Raw genomic sequence first — 23,772 nt, 5'->3', positions numbered from 1 at the left:
GCCGCACACTCAGATGACAAGCAACATGAGTTCGACTGGGACAACACTACTATTATAGGACAAGCCAAACAGAGGACAGCCAGGGAATTCCTAGAGGCATGGCACTCATCCACAGATTCAATCAACAAACACATTGACCTGGACCCATTATACCGGCCACTGCAGCGGACAGCTGGAACTGACAGCCAGAAGCGGCAGGGACAGGCCACTATAAATGCCGGAGGAAACACCACAGAAGCGCTTCACAGGAGGCTCCCAATCACTGAGGCTGTCACCTAGACAGGGGACGAAACGTCTGCAACAAAAACTTCCAGCTCGGCGAACAGAACCACAGCAACGAGCACCCGAGCTACAAATCTTCTCACAAACTTTGTCTCATTAAATAGATAAAGGTATAAGAAGGATGACATTCATCTCTCTCCTGTATATTTTAAAGTGATGCATAACCTCGCTGCAGATGTCAGCAAACAGTTTGTGTCAATATATTTTAGAAATGTACGATAGTGTTTGACAGGTTAATGTGAGCGTGTTGGTTCCCTTCCTAATCCCAATGACACATTAACACCGGAGGGAGGGGGCTTTCAGTCCTAACAACACCGAGAGTGACCCGGGGGTGGCCTGTCCCCGGGATCCGGATCCGGATCGGGATCGGGATCGGGATCGGGATCGGGATCGAGAGGCGGACATTGTGGAGACTGGGGGAGATCACTCACCGACCGTCGCCATGGCATCGCATCACCCCCTCACCCCTGACCCCACGTAGGGTCAGTTCCGGCGGCGTGCAGATGCGTCACTTCCGTATTCTTTTCAGGCCGACTCTCAGAGTCACATCATCATCAAAAGCAGCATGGTGAGTGTTAGAGAGTAATAATATGGTATCAGAGAGTAATAATTTGGTGTTAGAGAGTAATAATGTAGATAATTTGGTGTTAGAGAGTAATAATGTAGATAATATGGTGTTAGAGAGTAATAATATAGATAATATGGTATCAGAGAGTAACAATGTAGTGTTAGAGAGTAATAATGTAGATAATATGGTATCAGAGAGTAACAATGTAGTGTTAGAGAGTAATAATGTAGATAATATGGTACCAGAGAGTAATAATGTAGTGTTAGACAGTAATAATGTAGATAATATGGTGTTAGACAGTAATAATGTAGATAATATGGTGTTAGAGGGTAACCATAGAGTCATAGAGATGTACAGAACAGAAACAGCTCCTTCAGCCCAACACGTTCATGCTGACCAGATATCCTAACCTAATCTAGTCCCATTTGCCAACACTTGGCCCATATCCCTCTAAACCCTGCCTATTCATATACCCATCCAGATGCCTTTTAAATGTTAAAATTATACTAGCCTCCACCACTTCCTCTGATAACTCATCACATACACACACCACTCTCTGTGCAAAAAGATTGCCCTTTAGGTCCCTTTTAAATCTTTCCCCCGTAATATAGATAATATGGTGTTAGAGAGTAATATTATAGAGAATATAGTGTTAGAGAGTAATATAAATAATATAGTGATGGGGGGATGCAGTGAGTGTTAGAGAGTGATGTAGACAATATAGAGATGGAGAGGTGACAGTGAGTACTTTTGATTTGATTTATTGTTGTCATTTGTACCTAAGTACGCTGAAAAATTTTGTTTTGTGAGCAGTACAGGCAGATCATAGCGTACAAGGACTTAGATCATAGGGTGTTTAGACAGAGTGAGGTATACAAAGTTATAGCTATACAGGAGGTGCATAAAAACAAGATCATAATATTTGATAGTAGAACGATCCATTCAGCAATCTGATATGAGCAGGGTCAAGGCTGTTTTTGAACTTATTGGTGCATACATTTTAACTTTTGTATCTTCTGCTTGATGGAAGAGGTTGTAGGAGAGCATTACCGGGATGTGTTGGGTCTTTGATGATGTTGGCTGCCTTTTTGTGGCAGCGAGAAGTGTAGATGGAGTCCATGGATGGTAGGTTTGCTTGTGTAATGATATAGGATGTGCGCACAACTTTCTGTAGTTTCTTACGGTCCCTGGCAGAGCAGTTGCTGTACCAGACCGTGATGCACCCAGATAGGATGCTTTCTGGGTGCATTTGTAAAAGTTGGTGAGGGTCCTTATGGATATGCTGAATTTCCGAAGCCTCATGTGGAAGAAGAGACGTTTTGCGCTGCCATGACCGTTGCATGGGAAGACCAAGACAGTTTGTTGGTTATCATATGAGTTATTGAAGAGTAATGTTGCAGATAACATAAAGAGGTCATGGTGTGTATTAAAATGTAATAATGTAGATAATATATACTGGGATGATCATGATGAGTATTGCAGAGGGAGAGAGAAGTATGGTTCTGTAGTCCAAAAATGAGTTGTGGCCCTTAAACCTGAGGAGATTTACAGAGTTTTAGCATTTTATCAATGAATTGAAATTTTGAAATTGAGTAATTAATGGATCTTGTTTTGTTGCTGTAACACATCGCTTCTTAAATTTTTTTTGCAGAAGCCCATCCTGTTACAAGGTCATGAAAGATCAATCACTCAAATTAAATACAACAGAGAAGGTGATTTAGTGTTCTCTTGTGCAAAAGATACTGTAAGTATAACACACAACTTATGGAGTGTTGCAGTAACTTATTCCATTAATTTGCTATCTTCATGACTATGTTCACATTATGCATGTATGTAATTACAACAGTAAAACCTAGGAACAGAAGTAGGTCATTCAGCCCACTGAGTCTGCTCTGCCTTTTGTGGCTGATCTGATCATTCTCACCTCTACCTTTAGGTTTTTTTTCCATACAACCTCTTGATTCCCTTGTGGACTAAAATCTGTCTATCCCAGCCTTGAATGTACTTAATTACCTTGATTGCCCTCTACAGTAAAGAATTCCACAGATTCACTGACCTCACGGTGGTTCAGTGGTTAGCCTCTCAGCACCAGGGACCTGGGTTTGATTTCACCCTCTGTCTTTGTGGAGTTTGCACATTCTCCTTGTGTCTGCATGTGTTTTCTCCGGATGCTCCAGTTTCCTCCCACAGTCCAAAGATGTGCAGGTTAGGGGTGGACTGGCCATGCAAAATTACCCATAGTGTGCAGGGATGTGTAGGCTAGGTGGATTAACCCTGGGAAATGCAAGGATAGGATGGGGTGGGTCTGGAAGGAATGCTGTTGAGAGGTGTTGGTTTGGAGTCGAAGGGCTGAATGGCCTGCTTCCACACTGTAGGGTTACTCTGAGAAGAAATTCTACTGATCTGTTTTAACTGGATGACTGCTTATTCTGAGATTATAGCCTTTTGTCCTAGATTCTTCCACAAGAGGAAACAACTCTGCATCTACATTATCAAGCCCTCTAAGAATCTTGTTTGTTTCAATAAGGTCACACATGTTTTTGTTCACCCATTTAAACTGTCTATATCCCTCTGCAGACTCTATGTATCATCCTCAGCACTTGTATTATAGCGAAGTTTGCAGATAATACATCACTTCCCTCATGCAAGTCATTCTTATCTGTTGTAAATAATTGTGGTCCCAGTACTGACCCTTATGGCACTCCACAAGTTGCAGGTTGCCATTGTAAAAATGCTCCCCTTATCCCAATTCTGTCTTCTATACGTTAGCCAGTCTACTCATGCTAATATATTACCTCCAATGCCATCTTAAATCACCTAACATGTGGTACCTTATCATACAGTTGTTGAAAATCCAAATGTATTACCTCTACTGCTTTCCCTTCATGAAGCTATGCTGAGTCTGCTTATTCATATTATGTCTTTCATAAATGAACTGCTGTTATGTCCTTTAGAATTGACTGTATCTGTTTCTCAGCAGCACATCAAGCTAATCGGTCTCCAATTGTCTCTATTTGTTGTCTTCCCATTTTAATAAAGTTCTTATGGTGGCAATTTTCCAGTTCTCTGGAATGTTTCCAGAATCTGAGGATTCTTGAAAGGTTACTACCAGTGCATCCACTAACTCTGTAACTGCTTCCTTTAATATCCTAGGATGCATCCTATTGGGGAAATACCGGTCTTTAGTTTTCTGATCATTTTGTGTATTGTGATAGTTATTGTATTTATTTTCACTCTTCTTTTTAGGCCTTGATTATTTATTACTTTTGGAACGCCATTTGTGTTTTCTCCTGTAATGAACAATATTTATTTCAAGTCGAAATGATTTTGTGTGGCTTTGGCTGCGAATACTTTAAACTGTAGGTGTGAGAATGTTTCACAAGTAAATCTAAAGTTTTTAATGGCAGTATTGTTTAAAGTTTAATGTATTCTGGCTGAGGCTTCAGTCACGCAATTCTGTCTACTTAATGGCCCAGCCTATTGCCAGGTTAACATTGAGGTCTCCTGAATGAACAGGTTAACACCTGAGATGTAGCTATTTGGGTGAATTAATAATTAAATTTTATGAGAAAATTAAATATAATTTGTTGTAAAGTTAATTGATGAAGTCAAGTTGAAATTAAAACCCTAAATGGTTGTCTTCACCTTTAATTGCGTCTAGGAGAAAGTGAGGACTGCAGATGCTGGAGATCAGAGCTGAAAATGTGTTGCTGGAAAAGCGCAGCAGGTCAGGCAGCATCCAAGGAGCAGGTGAATCGCCGTTTCGGGCATGAGCCCTTCTTTAGGAATCATTCCTGAAGAAGGGCTCATGCCCAAAACGTCGATTCTCTTGCTCCTTGGATGTTGCCTGACCTGCTGTGCATTTTCAGCAGCGTTCACCTTTAATTGCCCCAACCTAATGGGAAGCAGTAGCATAGTGGTAATGTGGCTGAGCTATTAGACCAGAGGCCTATGTTATGATTTGGGAATATGGATTTAAATCCCACCACAGCTGCTGATGCAATTTAAGTTCAATAAATAAGTCTGGAACCAAAGCATATCGCAGTGGTGGTGCCTTGAAATCCACCTAGTTCACTTGTGTCCTTTTATGAAGGGAATTCTGTCACCCTAATATGGGCTGGCCTATACATGACTCCAGATCCACAGCAAGGTAATGTCCTCTGAAGTGGCCAAGGCAATCCCGCAGGTCAAGGACAGTAAGACATGGACAACAAATACTGACTTTGCTGGTAATGTCAACATCCCATAGAAGAAGACATTTTCTCCCAGTATAACACAAAATAAATTCCTTTTATTGTGCCTCTGCTCATTTTTTGGATAACCGCAGCTCTGGTAATGCAGGTTTTATAAGACCATAAGACATAGGAGCGGAAGTAAGACCATTCGGCCCATCGAGTCCACTCCGCCATTCAATCATGGCTGATGGGCATTTCAACTCCACTTACCCGCATTCTCCCCGTAGCCCTTAATTCCTTGTGACATCAAGAATTTATCAATCTATATAACTGATGTGAATACTACAAAAATAACAATGTGCAGAATAAACTCATCTGTATGTTAGACTTACCATTCCAGGGATCATCCGTGTGAATTTCCGCTGGACACGCTCCAGTGCCAGTATGTCCCTTCTGAGGTGTGGGGACCAAAACTGGACACAGTGGGCCTAACCAGAGCTTTATAAAGTCTCAGTAGCACAACAGTGCTTTTATATTCCAACCCTCTTGAGATAATTAACAACATTGCATTCGCTTTCTTAATCACAGACTCAACCTGCATGTTTACCTTTAGAGAATCCTCAACTAGCACTCCTAGATCCCTCTGTAGTTTGGCTTTACGAATTTTCTCACCGTTTAGAAAGTAGTCCATGCTTGTATTCTTTTTTCCAAAGTTTTGAATCAGTGATTTATAGAAAATTTCTTCTCTCCATTTTGAGGACATTTCCTTGAACCCTTTCTGCTATGAAAAATGAAATAAAGCTAAATATTTGTGAAAGTTTCCTGTAATGTGTAGTCAGACTGTTGAAATCCTTACTAACTGTCCATTTTTGATTATTCTAAAAGACAATGGTGTCTCCACATTGATGGGCCTCTCAGTTGGCCCAGACCTATACTATACAAATGGATAAATTCCATGTACTAACCTTCCTGAGTAGGTAGACATTGTTCTAGGGTAGTGCCAAACACGTACATACAAAACGTGTCAAATGTTGTAGGTAGTATAAATGCTTAACTCGCTAAACTGGAATCATATTTATAACTAGGCTCAATCAGACCAGTTCTTTACAAATAGTTGCTTTGATCCAAGGAGTTGTTGGATTAAAAAGTTTTCTTAATAAAAAGGGAAGTTACCCACAATTTAAATTTATAATCATTGAGATTGACTTGCTACTTTACAGTGCAATGGGATTTTCTGTAACAAAATTTATGCTTTGAGATTTTAGTGAGTTTCATGGATTGAATGGTGACAAGTGAAAACAAGTAGAAACAAAGTTAAAGTTCAGAAATAATCAACTAGTCATTCTGTTTTTTTCTCTGTTACACAGGTTGTTAATGTCTGGTATTCTCTGAATGGTGAGAGGCTCGGCACTTACAATGGGCACACTGGAGCAGTATGGTGTGTTGATGTTGACTGTATCCTTAATGGCTAGATTTATACTTACCATCTGATTAAGCAGAAACCAACATATTGCATGGATAAATTCACTACATATATTTACAGTGAAAGCCTGAAGTCTTGTTTGCAAGTATCACATCGTGACAATAATCAAAGTGACCAAAGCAATTGGAGTTTATTGGAAGAGGCACAATACCAGAATCCCACAATTGAGAACGATGTGTGTGCTTTCTGTCATGCTGGTTACTAAAGGGTTTTAGATTTTAGAAGGATTTTAGAATGCAACCAAGTATTTCACAGATGTTCAGCTCATCTTTGCTGTCAGTGCCAAAAATTTCCTTTTTTCTATCTGAGTGAAATGCTTCATTTGACTTTTGATGTGTCATCCTGTCTGGAGACAGGACCAAGGTAGTTGGTTAGAATTGGGTGATAGTTTCCCAATGGGGCCATTGATGCTTTTTTTCCATTCTCAGCGGAGACGGTCCAAGAGTTCCAATTTTTAAACATTCCTTAGTACAAGTTACATTTCCCATTGGCATTTACTTTTGGAAATTCTTTGGGAGATTCCCAATATTGTAAGACTAAGTATTTTGAATGTTAAACATTCTTACCGTCAGGTTACTGCTGCTGCAATTGCCACAATATTGTGGAATTTGAGCAGTAATAAATACTTCTATTTTTATGCAGTTTCTTTTTTTTAACAAAGCACATTTTCAGTTTTAGAAGTTTCTAAATTGTGGGAAGCCTACTTTTGCAATGCTGAATGCCATTTTGATTGCATTTATCCTTGATACAAATGGATACCACACGTGATGATGTGATTCTGTGTAATAAGACCATAAGCAGGTAGATAGGATTGTGAAGGTGACGTTTGGTATGCTTTCCTTTATTGGTCAGAGTATTGAGTACAAGACATTGGTTAGGCCACTGTTGACGTATTGCATGTAATTCTGCGCTCCTTCCTATCGGAAAGATGTTGTGAAACTTGAAAGGGTTCAGAAAAGATTTACAAGGATGTTGCCAGGATTAGAGGATTTGAGCTATAGGGAGAAACTGAATAGGCTAGGGCTGTTTTCGCTGGAGCATTGGAGGCTGAGGGGTGACCTTATAGAGGTTTACAAAATTATGAGGGACATGGAACAGGGTAAATAAGCAAAGTCTTTTCCCTGGGGTCGGGGAGTCCAGAACTAGAGGGCATAGGTTTAGGGTGAGAGGGGAAAGATATAAAAGAGACCTAAGGGGCAACCTTTTCACGCAGAAGGTGGTACGTGTATGGAATGAGCTGCCAGAGGAAGTGGTGGAGGCTGGTACAATTACAACATTTAAGAGGCATTTGGATAGGTATATGAATAGGAAGTGTTTGGAGGGATATGGCCCAGGAGCTGGCATGTGGGACTAGATTGGGTTGGGATATCTGGTCGGCATGGACAGGTTGGACTGAAGGGTCTGTTTCCATGCTGTACATCTCTATGACTAAGACACCGGAGCAGAAATTAGGCCATTCAGCCTACCTAAATCTGTGAAATGCAAAGCAGAATATTTAATGTCTATGTAATCCATTGTTTGTGTGCTGACCCCCACTAAAATCTGATGAGACCTAATGGTGTTATGCATTCATGTGTACTAAAATTCATTTGATCACTGCAGCTTTGATTTTTGTACCTTCAGAATTTGTAACTTTTGAAGGCAAAATCTAGCAGTTTTACATTGTGAGTAATCCAGAAACCTGAATATTCTTTATGGTAAGGGGATGCACCTGTCAAGATAAATTATTTGCATATTACAAGGGAAGCTTAATCAGAATGAGGAAATTCATGTTCCCTGAGATCTCTTGATTACTTTGGAAGGCCTTCAGATTAAATGATACAATTTTCTCAATGTGGCATATTGTCTTATCCCTCACAAGTATTCAGTAGAGCAGTGTTATTCAAAGGAATTAAAGTTGTTCTGTGTACATGTGTCTTGAATTTCCAAACAGGTTCTTCATTTTTTCCTTAATCTGATAATTAGGGGATACAAAACAAGTGTTAACTGGTTCAGCAGATAACTCATGCAGACTTTGGGACTGTGAAACAGGTAAGATATTGCATCTGAGGAAGGGCAACCAACCCTGAAATATTTTCTCTGCTTTCTCTTCACAGATGTTGCCAGATTTGTTGAGCATTTCTAGCGACTTGTGTTTTTGTTTCTGATTTATAGCATCCACAGTTCTTTCAGTTTTTATTAAGATATTGCATCATTAGACTCTCCAATCACCTTTGTAAATATCAGTGTTGTTATTATGGAATTAATAATCCGGAGTCCCATTCTAATGTCCTGGGAATGTGGGTTCAAATCCCATCATAGCAAGTGGTAAAATTTAAATTCAATAAAAGTCTGTAATTTAAATTTCATCTAAGGCCAACTATAACCATTGTCAATTGTTGCAAACATCCATCTCATTCACTAAAATTCTTTAGGGAGGAAAGTCTGCCATCCTTAACATGTCTGGCCCACAAATGACTCCAGACCCACAACAATGAGCTTGCTTCTTAACTGCCCTCTGAAATGACTCTAGCCCTCAGGGAGTGGGCAAAAAATACTGACCTTGCCGGTGATGCCCATATTCCATGAACATGCTAAAAAAAAGTCGATGATTGAGAAGATTCTATTTTTCCCTGATTTCCTCCTTTCTTTCCAAAGGCATTCCATATAAAAGGTCTTTTCTGACAGTTGCACTCTCTTCTCTCATGTTCAATTCACCACTATTGACGTGCAGATCTTGATGATAAGTGTGAGGATGCTGTTTGATGTTACTGCACGGTTACTGCTGAGTCCCGCCTCATTTCACCACATGCACCTTCACAGCTGTGGTCAGGGACTGACACTGTCATCAACTATTTACCTTTTCTCTCTCCCTTAATCTAATTGTACCGCCCTATCACCACACTGCCAGACATTAGCTAACTGGGCAGAACAAAACTTGGATTAGCGATTTTCCAGTCTTTATGTATGTCTCAGTTACTGGTGAGGTCAACTTGTTAAGCCATCAGACATCCTGCATTGCAACTGTGACCACATTTTGAAAGAATTTGATTGGTTGTTAAGCTTTTTGAAACATCCAGTAGTCATGAAAAGCACTGTCTTTTCATTTTACCAGCTTATTAGTTAATGTGTAATGGCAAAGACTTTTATATAATGGCAATTAACTTTTATACACCGAAGGTTATGTAAATCTTCATGTTAGGATTAGTCTCCTGAATTTGTAAAGTATAACTGTTAAAATAAAGTTTGCTGATTTTGTTAAATGTATTATCTGCTGTATTTAATTCTATTTTCATGCAATATTTGACCATTTGTAGCGCTGCCTATTTGTTTTGCAAGTTTGGCTTGTTTTGCATTCATTCGATTGACGATTTTCATTACTAGGGAAGCAGCTTGCTTTGTTTAAAACAAGTTCTGCTGTCAGAACGGGTGGATTTGACTTCAGTGGAAACATCGTCATGTTTACAACTGACAAGCAGATGGGCTACCATTGTTATGTCAGCTTCTTTGACATTCGAGATCCTGCTCAGATAAGTAAGGAAGTATGTTTTAATGGTTGCAAGAAAAAGCTTTTCTTCAAAGGTTAATCTTAAAGAGCATTTTTAAAGAAAGTCTGACTTTTTAGTACCAGCTGGTTAAATTATAGATAAGAAAAACTAATGGGATATGGTACAATAGCAGCTCACATGTAGTAATCTAATCTTGTAATCCTCATCGATTTCTCCACCAATGCATATTTTTTCGTGGATACAGATTACAGATACACAGATGAAATGAATGTTTTCAATACCTACATTTACAAAATGGGCAGATTTTATAGTTTTATGTAGGGAGTTTTCAGGAACTTGGGAATATAAAGATAATACATACTTTATTTTCTTTGGTGTGTATCAATTTATGATTGTTTATGCAATAACTGAAGATCAATAATTTGGAACTGTCAACTGAAAAGTTAATTTGGAATCTTAATATTGTTTAAAATGGGCTAGGTATTGAAAATGTTTAGCAGTTATTGGCCTAACCTTAAAACTAACCTCCACCTGAACAGATTGATGAAAGTGAAATTGGACTTGACTTCCACAGTGATCTCCATCTGATGGTGCTGTTTTTTCAGTGATAAAGAAAGCTTGTGTGGTATCTATCCTGTTTGACAAAATATTTCACATCAATAACAATTATTGATAACTGTTGCCTCATTAATTTTGGGAGCTTATCCTTTTTCTCACTATATTTTTCCTGATCTTGTTTTTGTTGTTATTTTGACTTTGCCATTTATTTGTTTTGTACGCAGAACACAGCAGTGTGAAATCCTTGAACAAAGGAAATGGGGTTACAATGCTTGCTTCCAACATGTGTTAATACTCACTTTGTGTCCTACTTTTATGCTGCGGGGCGCACAAACCAACCTTTATATACCATATATACTCGTGTAAAAGTCAAATTTTTTAGACTGTTTTTAAAGGTTCAATTTATAGGGTTGACTAATACTCGGGTACTAGCTTTGAGGGGCTGAAATTCATGCTGCAGTTCAAAATACCGTATTGTTAGCAGAAGTCGATTTGATCGCACAACTAATCCAAGATAAAGAAGCAATACACAATGAATTACGGTAAAGCTAATTACAGTATAAAAGCAAGAGAAACAATAATGAATTACTGGTTGTAAATTTCATTTATATACGGGTACAAAACTAACAGGTCAAAGATTCATTGAAATCCTGCAAAATCACATTAGTCAACATCGTCATAGCCTCGTATAATGGCACACTTAAAATGAAACATTTATAAAATTCTGAATGTCTAAGTGTCTTGAACTTTCCTGCCAAATTTTTCCGTTTCCCTCCCATTTACTCTCCTATGTTATGAACCTCAGCAACATGAACAGTTTTGTCAAAGAATTAAAGATATATGTAGCTAATATATCTCACTTTTATTCAGATATAATGGCACAATTAAAATATTAACCTTTGGGTGTCTAGTGAAGAAAGTGCGATAAGTACCAATAGACGTAGTACTGGTCTGAATGAATGAATGAATCAAAGCATGCAGTAGTAAACCAAGTGGGCAAAGTAGTGTTATGAATGAATGGAGACGCAATATAGTAAACAAGAGTGATGAGTAGAATTACCGGTATGAATGAATGAATGCGATTTCGTTTAAGTGGGTTAATGGGAACATGCAGTTTCCTTTGTAAGAGAGTTATAATGCAATATAGTAGGGTCAACTTTTACCTGGGATATATGGAAAGTACAAGATTTTTTGGCCAAAAATAAGGGGTCGACATTTACATGAGTATATATGGTAATTTAATATTGTGTTCTAATGACTGAAAACCTATTAAATTTGATGCCATCTGCATTTTTTCATCCACCACTTGTTAAATAATGTTGCTGTAATAAGTTCTCATAGTTTTGTATCCTGCATCTATTTTTATTTTGATCTTAGTCGTGTTATCCATGACTTTAACCCAGCCTTACATTCCCTCGGTATCTTTTTAACTCCAAGATTCTAATCCCCTACACATCCCACAAACTGTCCCCATTCCACCATTAATTGGGAGCTTGCAAACACTGTTCCTCTCTTCTTTTGAACCCCAGCTCCCCTCTGATTTTAATTTTTTGAAAAACATAAACTATACATTTAAACTTCAAATCAACTTTTGTCAGGTGTCCTGATAAAACCTGCACGTGAGAGCTTTCTAAGGACAAATTGACTGTCAGTTTTCTGTGTATACAATTCTGTGTACACATTGGCTGCCTTTCTTTAACATGATAATAGTAACTACACTTCAAAAGGACTTATTGGCTGGACAATACTTTGAGATGACCTGAAGTTAGGAAGGCTGCTATGTAAATGTAAGACTCTTTTGACCTTTTATTAAGTAATCTCAGAGCTTTAATTTTATATTTACACTCCTTATTAATTGTTAGGTAACAATGAACCATATATGAAGGTTCCAGCCAGTGAGTCAAAAATAACCAGTGCTGTTTGGGGACCTCTTGGAGAGTTTGTCATTGCAGGACATGAAAATGGTGAATTAGTGCAATACAGTGCTAAGGTAAGGAGAAATTGCACAATGATTGCAATCCAGTGGCAACAACAGAATATAAATGATGCGCTGTGCTACTGTTATCCAGAGAAACTACACCATCTGCAATCATTGGTTAATTCTGAAACATTTAAAATTATGATTGCCTCAGTGTGATAACTGATTTCCTCCTCCATCCTCTTTCTATTTATTTCAACATATTCATTTTATATATTCATTTTAATATTACCCTTGACAAGGAATAGCGCTTCTATTTCCTTTGAAATTCAAGGTGTTTCGCAAAGAAATAGCTTTAATTTAAAACCGACTGTGTTTGAAAAATCACAGCTCTTGAGGATGGTTCATCTTGAAGGACCCTTCCTCAGCAATAATCTTTTTTATTGCTTGTCTTCACATAGAAAGCTTTACAAGCTGTAGTTACATTTTATTACACCAAAGTGACTAGCTTTGATAATGCCCAATACCGTTATCTAATGTTTTGAGGAAAACTTATTTATTTGAGAGGATGACCTGGTATTAATGTCTCAATTCTACATGGATTAGTGATTTTAAAGAGCACTCCTTTGTTATTCTGGAGTCATGCCTGTTCTATCAAATATATGTCTTTGAAGTGATTGAATACTGGTGATTTATTTGTTTTATTTTGCAATTATTGACACTTGTGTTACTTTATTGACAGTCTGGGGAAATAATGACAAAAGTAAAAGAACACACCAAACAAATTAATGACATTCAAACTTCCTTAGACCTGACCATGTTTATCACTGCTTCAAAGGACAGTACTGCCAAGGTAAACAGTGTTTTCCAGTGTCACAACTTGTCATTTTTCTGGTGTAAGCTGAACTGTTAATTCATGCAGGTTCAATGTTCTGTTCCAAATTAAGTTTGTAGAGCTATTATTACATTAGGGACAAAGTCTGTTTTGCAATATTAAAAAGGAGGATTTTTGTTGAAGAATAAGGTTTGACTGGCCTGGCTATCTGAAGATATTCATTTTGCTAAACCTTCTCAATGCCTTATTCCATCAAATGTCGTCGTGTTGTTGGAGGCAGTAATTCCCCAGCCTGAAATATTTAGCTGTTGTTTCCATGTTTGAATTGGACTCGAAGGCTGTGGTGCTGGAAAAGCAGAGCTGGTCAGGCAGCATCCGAGGAGCAGGAGATTCGACGTTTCAAACTTTTCATCAGGCTTATGCTCGAAGCGTCGATTCTCCTGCTCCTCGGATGCTGCCGAACCGGCTCTGCTTTTCCAGCACCACACTCTCGACACTGATCTCCAGCATCTGCAGTCCTCACTTTCTTCATGTGTGAGTTGGAACTGGAACATGTTCAAATTGCATGTTTCTGGCACAACCTGAACTAAATGTTGATGCTCACACTGTTGGCATTTTTATTAAGTGTGTTGTGCTTTTAGATCTAATGTAAGCTAGATAGCAAAGTACCACTTATGTTATGAAATATTCTGTAGGTTTTTGTTGAATAAGTGTTCTTTATTGATAATGTAAGCATCTTTGTAGAGGAATGATCTCTCACTTTGGTTGGTGTCATTTTCTGTGCAGCTTGAACTATGAATAGACGTTTGCGAAAGGTCATCAGGGCCACTTAAGCCAACCCAGAAATTTCACATTGATGTTCACCCTATCCTATGACCATCCCCTTCTGTTTCCAAGCAAATTTAACACAGAGTTTTGCAGAAGAAAGCCATTTGACCCATCATGCCTGCACCAGTTCCTTGAATGGGCATCATTACTGAGTACCATTTTCCTGCTTTTTCCCCATATCCTTGCTCACGACTTCCATTCAAATAACCATCCTATACCATCTCGAATACCTAAACTCATCTTGCCTCCGTCAAATGGATTCCATCCCCTCACTTCTGGCAATGTGAAAATACTTGTGTTGCATCATATCTGCTCCTTTGTAATTTTTTTTGGTTCACTGTGGAAGATGGGTGTCACTTGCTGGGCCAGCATTTATTGCCCATCCCAAGTTGCCCCTTGAGAAGGTAGGGTTGAGCTGCCTTCTTGCTGCCTTCTACAGCACTGCAGTCCATGTGCTGTAGGTTGACCCATAATGCCCTTAGGTAGGGAATTCCAGGATTCTCACCGAGCGACACTGAGGTAACGTTGATATATTTCCAAGTCAGGATGCTGAGTGACTTGGACAGAAACTTGCAGGGGATTCTGTTCCCATGTATGTGCAACTCTTGTGGTTGTGGATTTGGAAGATCTTTGAATTTCTGTAGCGCATCTTGTTTTTAGTGTCTGTCAGTGGTGGAGGAAGTGGATGCTTGTGGATGTGGTACCAATTAAGAGGGCTGCTTTTTGCTGGATGGTATTGAGCTTCTTGTGTTGCTGGAGCTGCCGCCAACCAGGCAAATGGGGAGTATTCCATGTTGACATAATTTTGGGAGTAAGAAGATGAGTGACCCACTGCAGGATTCCTAGCCATAGTATTTATGTGGCATGTCCAGTTCAGTTTAGTCAGTACCGAGCTCCAGGATTATGATGGCAGGGGATTCATTTTAAATATGTGTCGTCTGGTTCTTAATCCTTTAATGAGAAGGAACAGTTTCCCACTATCTACTCCTATTAAACCTGTTCTTGATTTTAAAAGCCTCTATCAGATCTCCTTTAGCCGCCTTCCCTTTAAGAACAGTCACAACTTGTGACATAGCAACACCAAAGACTATCGCCACGGTAACTCTGTTAGAACTAATTTTTTCAGTTTTCTTAAAGTTTTCTAATTTTTTGTTCCATATTTCAGCTGTTTGATTCTGCAAGTTTTGAGCACTTGAAAACATACAGGACTGAACGGCCTGTCAATTCAGCTGCTATTTCACCTATTGTGGAGCATGTAAGTAACAAATAAAAATGTTAAATGAGAAACCATTCAAAGCTGACTCATGAAATCAACACTTTATCACTATATTTACTTTCGTCCTAAGTTACAATGCTGGGTTTAGTGAGAATTACTGATTTGATGATCCTCCCACCTCCCTTATCTGTCTTTAGGACTACACATGACGAGTAATCAATCTCAAGCAAAAACAGAAACTGCTGGAGCACCTCAGCAGGACTGTCAGCTTTTTATGGAGAGAGAAACTGAGTCAATACTTTGGGCCCAATGACCCTTTATCAAAGTAATCTATCTGTGGCCCAGTGATTCCTGGAATATTTTGCAGTTTATTTAAACACCTCAGTTTATTTCAGTATCCTCTGGAAACCCTTTGTTTAAAGAAAGGCTGGCGAAGTGGGGAACTCACTACTGTCACAATGACTTCTCATGATTCACTAGTCCAGGTGCAATTTAATCATTTGATATTCATTAGCTTCATCAGAATTGTTCCAGCTTCCTTCTACAAGGGAGTTGGGATTATGGGGAGCAGGCAGAAAAGTGGATGTGTAGTCACAATTAGCACAGCCACGATCTTATTGAATATTGAACAGGCTCAAAGGACCGAGTGAACTAAGGCTACTCCTATACCTTATGAGAAAAGCATGCTGTCATGTACTGAATGCAGTATGTTTATATAATAGCAAATGGCTTGTACAATTCATGCAAATTTACCTAAATGGTTACATAACTGATTCTGTTGTATGCTATAAAGGTTTGTTTGATCAATTTCTATTTCACATGATTGAATTGGATTCTACAGAGTTGAACAGCACAGAACAGATCCTTCAGTCCAACCTATCCACACTGACCATGTTTCTCAAATGAAACTAGTCCCACCTGTCTGTGTTTGGCCAATATCCTTCCAAACCTTTCCTATTCATGTACCTATCCAAATGTCTTTTAAATGTTGTAACTGTACCTGCACCTACTACTCCCTCTGGCAGTTCATTCTACACATGAACCCCCTCTGTGTGAAAGTGTTGCCCCTCAGGTCCCTTTTAAATCTTCCTTCTCTCACTTTAAAAATATGTCCTCTAGTCTTAGACTCCCTTAGCTTAGGGGTAAGACCTTTCCTAAACATCTTACCTATGGCCCTCATGATTGTGTAAACCTCGATAAGGTCACCCTTCAGCCTCCTACACTCCAGTGGAAAAATGTCTCAGTCTATCCAGCCTGTCCCGATAACTCAAACCCTTCAGTCTCGGCGCCATCTTTTGTAAATCTTTTCTGAACCCTCTCCAATTTGCTAATATCCTTTCCTACAGCAGGGAAACCACAATGGTACACAGTGCTCCAGAAGTGGCCTCACCAATGTCCTGTACAACCGTAACAGGACATCCCAACTCCTATACTCCTCCATAGTCTGAGCAATGAAGGCAAGTGTGCTAAATACCATCTTGACTGCCCTGTTGACGTGTGATGCAAACTTCAAAGAACTATACCTGAACCTCCAGGTCTTTCTGTTCAACAACACTGCCCCAGGGCCCTCCTATTAACCTTTATCATTAAGTGTGATTTAATCTGGCTGCTATGTCACAGGTTTCATCCTGATTTTTCATTGATGTTCAAACTGGATAAATGGGGTCTGTCATAAGTTTAGATAGATGTGCTATTACAATTTGCACCTATGCTTCATGCCACATTGTTGTTCACTGTAAATAGAAAATACAGTTTGTGCCATAAGTTGAATTGCTTTCAACTGTTGCTTCTCATTACCTTGATCGTTCATGCCTCTGGCTCATGTAGTTATTGCTTTATAAGCATCCAGAAATGTGAGTCCAGTAGGAGATCTGTCATAACGCAGAAGGATCACTCTTTCAGATACACCGCGGAGTAGAGCAGGAGTGTTAAAGGAGAGGACCTTACCCATTCATATCTTTTTAACAAGTGATTTGTTTTCCATTTATAATGGAGTTGGGGTGTGAGGGCTTTATGTTTGCATTTATTGTATCTATCCATTTATCTGCTTATAGACTAACATCCAGGTATTAACGGTATTTTTAAAAAATGTCATTTATGCTTAAATATGTAATTCCTGGAGGTAGAAAGATGTTTTTATGAAATAGTCAAAGGTATTACATGAAAAATAATTGTTTAGTAATTTTTGATGGTTGTGGGTTTGAATAAGCTTTATACTCTGACTTGTATTTATCGCTCATGTGGGACCGGTCCTACTGTATTTAGTGTAGGTTGTCTCATTGGATTAGTATTCAACTTAAATCTCAGTTACACTTCATTAACTGCATTGAAATGTAGGAGACCAGCTTTCACTTTTACCTTCCAGCTCTCTTCCCAGAAGTTACCATCTTTTTCCACTGATGGTGTAGATAGAGGACAGCTGATAATGTTATCATTACTTCAATGGATACAATAACTCCTTCATATATCATGCATTGTATGCATTTGACTTAATAGGAAAAGTCATTTTCAATTACATTGTTTCTGTCTCAATGGCTTGGAGATGAAAGGTATTCATGTGTTGGTATGACTGTTATCTGCTTTTCTACTTGCTGAGACCTAATCTAAGATTGCAACAACTAGTTTTCAGCTCCTATTTTGATCCTTTAAAGCAATGATGCTACCTTCCACCCCTTCCAAAGCCTAACAGTTTACCATAGATTTATTATTTAAACCATTAGCTACAAATTTCCTTTCGCCTATTCTTTCAGATCTGTAAAACCATGATTGCAGGTTCATCTGAAACCAGAGCACTGTGTCCATTCAGCTGTTGCGTTCACTAGACCTAAGGAACACTTCTTAAAAATAACACATCTCTCACTTAAATGGAGATTTAGTAATGGGGAACAGGGAAATAGTGGCATTATAACTGGACTAGCAATCCAGAATCTCAGGTTCATGGTCTGTGAGCATAGGTTTGAATCCCATATGGCAGATGGTGACAATTGAAATCAATAAATTCTGGAATTAAAAGCCAGTCTAATGGTGAGAGTGTAACTATTATCAAATTCCTTAACCCAGAAATGACTTGTTTTATCTAAATGTACTAAATTACATCTCATGGAATATTAGCAAATATTTAATATTGCCTGTTGGTTCAAGAAGAACATTTTTTAATCTAAATTATTCAACAGCATTCAAATTTTAAGCAGTGCTTGATCTTTTTAGTTTCTGAATCTGGAACTAGTACAGATCTAAGCTTTCACAACGTCAGTTGTGTTGATCCTGTGGCTGGGGAAATCAGAGTGGTCGGTATATCTACAGATTTCCCCAAAAGAATATTCTTCAAGTAGGAGAAATGAAACCTCATTGTATGTTTTAGGTGGTTGTACAAGAATAAGCAGTGAGCTATTGTAGCAGCTAGGAATGATAAGCAGAACCTTTACTTACACAGGGGTGGGGGAGTTCTACACTCTATCCTCTTTGGGTCATGTAGCTTAGGAGTCAGGAATCTGACCTATAATACCAGTGTTTTAGCTCTAATGTCACTACTTTATTCACACTTTTATCCAGTCTGAATGTTGTGAGCCAGCCATTTAGAGAAGTTTGCTCTTTCCACTGTTACATCATTATTGCAAAAATTCTAAATCCAAAACCAGGATCATGTATATGGCTTGAGTTGTATGCAAGTTGATCAGAGTATTAACTGTAATCTTTGTGGGTTGTATCTCAACAACCTACAAAGTCAAAAAGTTTGACCACTTCTGATCAAGTTCAACTAATCCAGAACTTGTGATCAGAACTGCCAGCAAAAAGGATGCAGTAGATTGTAGACCGATTCTGAACCCATCACATTGATGGTTTCGAACTAACACTGGCTGGGTTTAGTTTTGCAACATTGTTGGTTATTTGACATTGCTGTCTTCAAATTTTGTTCAGTCAAGGTTAAAGTGTCAATGTAATTTTGTGACCCAGCACACTGTTCATTTGAAATTAAATCATCATGAGAACGAATCATTTCTCTGTTAAGTCATCTAACAGATCTTCAGGGCAGATCTGTACAGAAGCAATGTTTATGAAAAATGACACACTTCCCTGCTTATTTGACCATATCCAATATAGAACTAAATAGTGATGAGACCACCCTTTGCAGTACATGCACTGAACATTAAAGGGTGATTGTGTTTTTCCGTTAAACTGTTAACTGTGCGGAGTTTGGCTTGCAGTTTATAGTTTGTGAGGATGTTTCTTTGTGTAGAGGATTTTTACCTGTTGTGCCATATAATTTCCAAGCTGATTCTGCAAAGCTGTCATTTTACAGCTGTAACATGCATCTGAATATTGCAGTTTTTCTCAGAGCTGGACTGGGTTGTGTAGTGTGATACTCATGTTTTCATATCTGGAAATGATTCTCTTTCAGTTAGTTGCCAAAGGTCATTGTACTACATTTCAGAACATCCTGTCAGTCTGACCAGTGAATAAAGTATTGCTGCTGTTAATATAGTATTCTTACAGTTTGCTTTGGTTAATTGTATCTGTACTGGATTTTGATGTAATAGGTTGTCCTTGGTGGTGGTCAGGAAGCAATGGATGTCACAACGACCTCTACCAGAATTGGCAAGTTTGAGGCTCGGTAAGTGACAATGTTGTGGAGTTAATTCATTAACCTTTTATTTTGATATGTTCTTTTCATTTTGAGAGTTTAGCCCAGCATTATTATTGCTGTTTGTTTTCCATACTGTTCGCTCACTAAGCTCGGGGTCCTGCTCACAACTATTAAAGAGAAATTATTGTATGCCGTTGAGATGGTAGTACTGTTCATAGTGCAGCTTGGAATTGTTGTGTTTCAGAAAGGTTTACTTACGGAAGAATGTCATTTGCTGATGCCACTCCAATTTGGATTATCTATACTTCAGTTGTTTGTCACTATTTCTGTCAATTGTTCACGTTACTTTTGACATCATTCTGTTGCATGTCTTCTCTTACCATCTGTGTTCTACCTCTTATTGATGGTAAATGAAACCATCCTGACCATGGTATTTTGTTGGGCTTATCCTCACTGCCATGCCAGGAATGTCAGTTGCTCCATATGTGCACAGCCTGAAATTGCGGGCTGTTCCGCCAGACTGTCGTTACTCTGCCTTTTCTGTGATCGAACTACTTTGACACAAACCTGCAATTCAAATACGGACCTTTCCAGTCTTGATGACTGAGAGAGAGAATTTATTTTAATCTTCAAAATACTTTTTCATACCTGTTTCGAATTAATATTAGTTAGGACTTTATTGATAGACCATTTAACCTTGAACTCAGAGTCTTGTCATGCATTTAAATTAATATTTCTGCTTCTTGACTTCATGATTGCCTAAGGACTCCAACTAAGATTTAATCTGTTTGATTGTGTGATCACTATAAACTGTTATGATTGAGTAATTATGAGAAGTTAATAATTAATAGAGCCAGTGCTGATCAGAGATATGGTGAAATAGTCAAACATGTTTGTCTTTTTAAAAATTATCATTAATAGCCCACCTTTAGGGAAACAAAAGTAAACAGGAAAGACCCTGTTCTAGACAAGAGAATACCATTACTTGCAAGGAAAGCATAGTTGGCTGGTCTGTGATGCAGAATGATGCCAGGATCAATTCCTGCACTGGCTGAGGTTATCATGAAGGACTCTCTTTCTCAACCTCTCCCCTCACCTGAGGCATGGTGACTCTCGGGTAAACCTCCACTTGTTGTCTCTCTCTCTCTCTAATGAGAGAGTAGTCCTATGGTCATCTGAGACTTTGGGGTGTTTACCTTTTAATATCAGGATGATATCGGCTGGAGTTTTTGACAGTCCTGTAAATCAACTTATTCATGCTCATAGTTTCAGAGAAAATACAGTGTAATGATGAAGGGGGCAGTTATCTGAGGATTGCTGTAGAATTGTAAGATAGTTTAACCAACTCCTTTTCTCTTTTTAGATTTTTCCATTTGTCATTTGAAGAGGAGTTTGGTCGAGTGAAGGGTCACTTTGGTCCAATCAACAGTGTGGCTTTCCATCCTGATGGGAAAAGGTTAGCACAATAATTTGATAATTGCATTTGAAGGTTTTTGATGAAGTATATTGAATTGCACTGAAACTAACAGAAGGGTTTGTAAAAAAATAAATTATTCATTTCACTCATGACTGTCATTGTTTTTCAATTGATCTGTTCCAGACATGTTTAGAAATGTTTAGAGACAATTATATTTTGGGGTTTCTAGTTTTCTTGGTTCTGAGGATATTTAATAAAATAAAAGAATATCATGTAAATTGAATGATATTGTGGATCTATTATCATCATTGTCTTTAGTTTACCTTTTTAATCTAATCACGTTATTACATAAGTTACAAAAATGTGGCCAAATGGTTGCTTGTGTTATGAAGGTGTAGGGGGTAGTGTACTGTTAAGAAAGTTGAAAGCTAGCAAGGACTTGGAGAAGCTCACAGTGTACTGAAAAATTTACAATGTAACTTTTGGTTCAGAACAGCTAGTGCTGACTGGGTTGCTATGAGACAAAAACAAATTCAAATTCAGCCAATCAGTTTAAATTACACTCCAAAATACCAATCTCTAATCAAGTTTGAATTTAGTATATTGACAATATTTTTAAAAAATGAAACAATCCGTGCTTTGGGATGTAAAACCGTGAAAAATTGAACAGTTGAGGGGAGAACTGCCAAGCCACCAGCATGTATAGACTGCCAGAAACACAGCTCTCTTAAAGGTACCTTTACCTATCAATGACCTGTGAAACAAATCCCTAAGAAGAAGAAAATCTACAGAGGAAAATACAAAAGGGAAGATTCGACAGCTGCCTAGTTTTGAAATTTGAATGTTGGTAAATCTTAATTGGGGGTTTTTATCGGACTAGTATTATAGAAGGGAAAATAAAAGATAGGTATCGTAGAAGGAGTTGGGAATAGTTGTTGGTTAATTATTCTCTGTTATATTTTAAGAAATAAAGTTGTTACTTTTTACTTTAAATAAATAGTTCTTGGCCTCTCGAATTTCCACAGATTACAGCATGGGGTGAACCTTTTCCATGTTGCTGGTTTAAATTAGCAGAAGGCTTTACCCCATGTCATAACCCTTGGAAAGGTGACACCAGAAAAATGTTCTTCACTATTTTATGGGTATCATGAGCAACAAATGACTTCAGCAGCCACTGTGGTAACAATTTAAATTTGCCTGAACAGATCAAATTCTGGGGAGCTCATATCAAAACTTTGCAAAAACAATGGACTGTAATGAGCAGTGGGATAAAGAAGGAATGAGTGCAGAAACTTAATTTTGTAATTAATTTTGTGGATGTCTACACAAATACCATCTTTATACTTAAATGTTTATTGCCTTGCTTTCTAATGCAAATTGGGATAGGGCCTAATCTAATCAATATTATTTGTTCTTTACAGTTACAGTAGTGGAGGTGAAGATGGTTACGTGAGAATACATCATTTTGATCCACAGTATTTTGAATTTGAGATGGAATTTTGAGGAATAAAAAGATCATTGCTTTCAAATTGTATTGCTAGAATTATTTTGTTAAATAAAAAAAACAGAAGAATATTATGATCATTTATATACTCTATATCTCATCAATTCAGTTGTTCTGTGCAAATGGAGATTTGCACAGTAAATTGTTTTACAGTGTGACTACAAAGATTTAAACAGAAAAATCATCATTTGTCCTGTTTAAAATTTCATATTGCACATATATAGTAGGGGCCACTTTGCAATGGATAGCACCAGTTCTTGGTTTTTTTTTTAAAATAAAAATTGGCTTTGATGAAATTGAAAGAATGTTTAGATCAGTTAACTTTATAAATTGCATTCTGAATTAGTGCACTGAAACAAAGGACTGTTTCATTAATGTTCTGAAATTAAAATTGATCTGTTTGAGCTTGAGCACACATTGAATTATCAGTAGTGTTGTTTTAAGTGTATTATTGTTCTTGTTTTTGAAATGATTAATGTTTAGGCACCTGTACCTGATGTATCTGGTGTGTACACAATGAAGACTTGATTTGTCCAAGAAAGAGTTTCAAACAGGATTTTTCTCTCAGAATTTCACAGCCACAATTTAAGATTGGCAATATTTTACAGCAAGATAGGATTAAAATTTGCTTTGCTTTGCTATATGTCGATTTGGGTTTTTTTGCTAAACTTGCTGTGAATTCATAATCATAAAAAACTCCTGCCTTGATCTTCTATTTCATATATTGAATAGTAGTCATTACAACAGTGGCTTTTACATAACATTGGTAAGTGTGAGTGAGTACGCTAATTTTGCACCCAGTACCAGATTGTCGAAATTTTGGTTGTGGCTTGGGTGCCTGAATGAAAACTAGTAATGAATTTAATTAAACACGCTATATTGTCTACTCTCAAAGCACTGGAAAAGCCATTGTTC

The 23,772-nt window shown here is 38.0% G+C and overlaps 2 protein-coding genes across 2 annotated transcripts in view; one reads left to right on the top strand and one right to left on the bottom strand.

Annotated features, from left to right (window-relative positions):
* The window catches only part of tmem234 (transmembrane protein 234), a 15,884-nt gene extending 15,075 nt beyond the window's left edge, over nt 1-809 (bottom strand). Inside the window, exon 1 of the mRNA XM_043717204.1 lies at nt 714-809. Within this exon, the coding sequence (XP_043573139.1) occupies nt 714-726 (13 nt within the window). The 5' untranslated portion in view covers nt 727-809. The remainder of the gene's footprint in view (nt 1-713) is intronic.
* On the top strand, nt 770-22,882 carry eif3i (eukaryotic translation initiation factor 3, subunit I). The gene is made up of 11 exons (XM_043717203.1): nt 770-850; nt 2,502-2,594; nt 6,393-6,480; nt 8,474-8,539; nt 9,872-10,021; nt 12,417-12,544; nt 13,215-13,325; nt 15,301-15,390; nt 19,890-19,963; nt 21,300-21,392; nt 22,775-22,882. Exons 1-11 carry the CDS (start codon nt 848-850, stop codon nt 22,854-22,856), a joined length of 978 nt encoding a protein of 325 aa, XP_043573138.1. The 5' UTR covers nt 770-847; the 3' UTR covers nt 22,857-22,882.
* The last annotated feature ends 890 nt before the right edge of the window (nt 22,883-23,772 follow it).

This window comes from Chiloscyllium plagiosum, chromosome 27 (genome assembly GCF_004010195.1).
Source record: "Chiloscyllium plagiosum isolate BGI_BamShark_2017 chromosome 27, ASM401019v2, whole genome shotgun sequence".
In the NCBI taxonomy this organism is placed as follows: Eukaryota; Metazoa; Chordata; class Chondrichthyes; order Orectolobiformes; family Hemiscylliidae; genus Chiloscyllium; species Chiloscyllium plagiosum.
Note: the sequence above shows the minus strand (reverse complement) of the source record. Positions and strands in the feature narration are given on the sequence as shown.

Coding starts and splice junctions, on each gene's coding strand:
- eif3i (XM_043717203.1), top strand. Junction 10,022..12,416: donor TCGAGATCCTGCTCAGATAA/GTAAGGAAGTAT, acceptor ATTAATTGTTAG/GTAACAATGAACCATATATG. Junction 12,545..13,214: donor TAGTGCAATACAGTGCTAAG/GTAAGGAGAAAT, acceptor CTTTATTGACAG/TCTGGGGAAATAATGACAAA.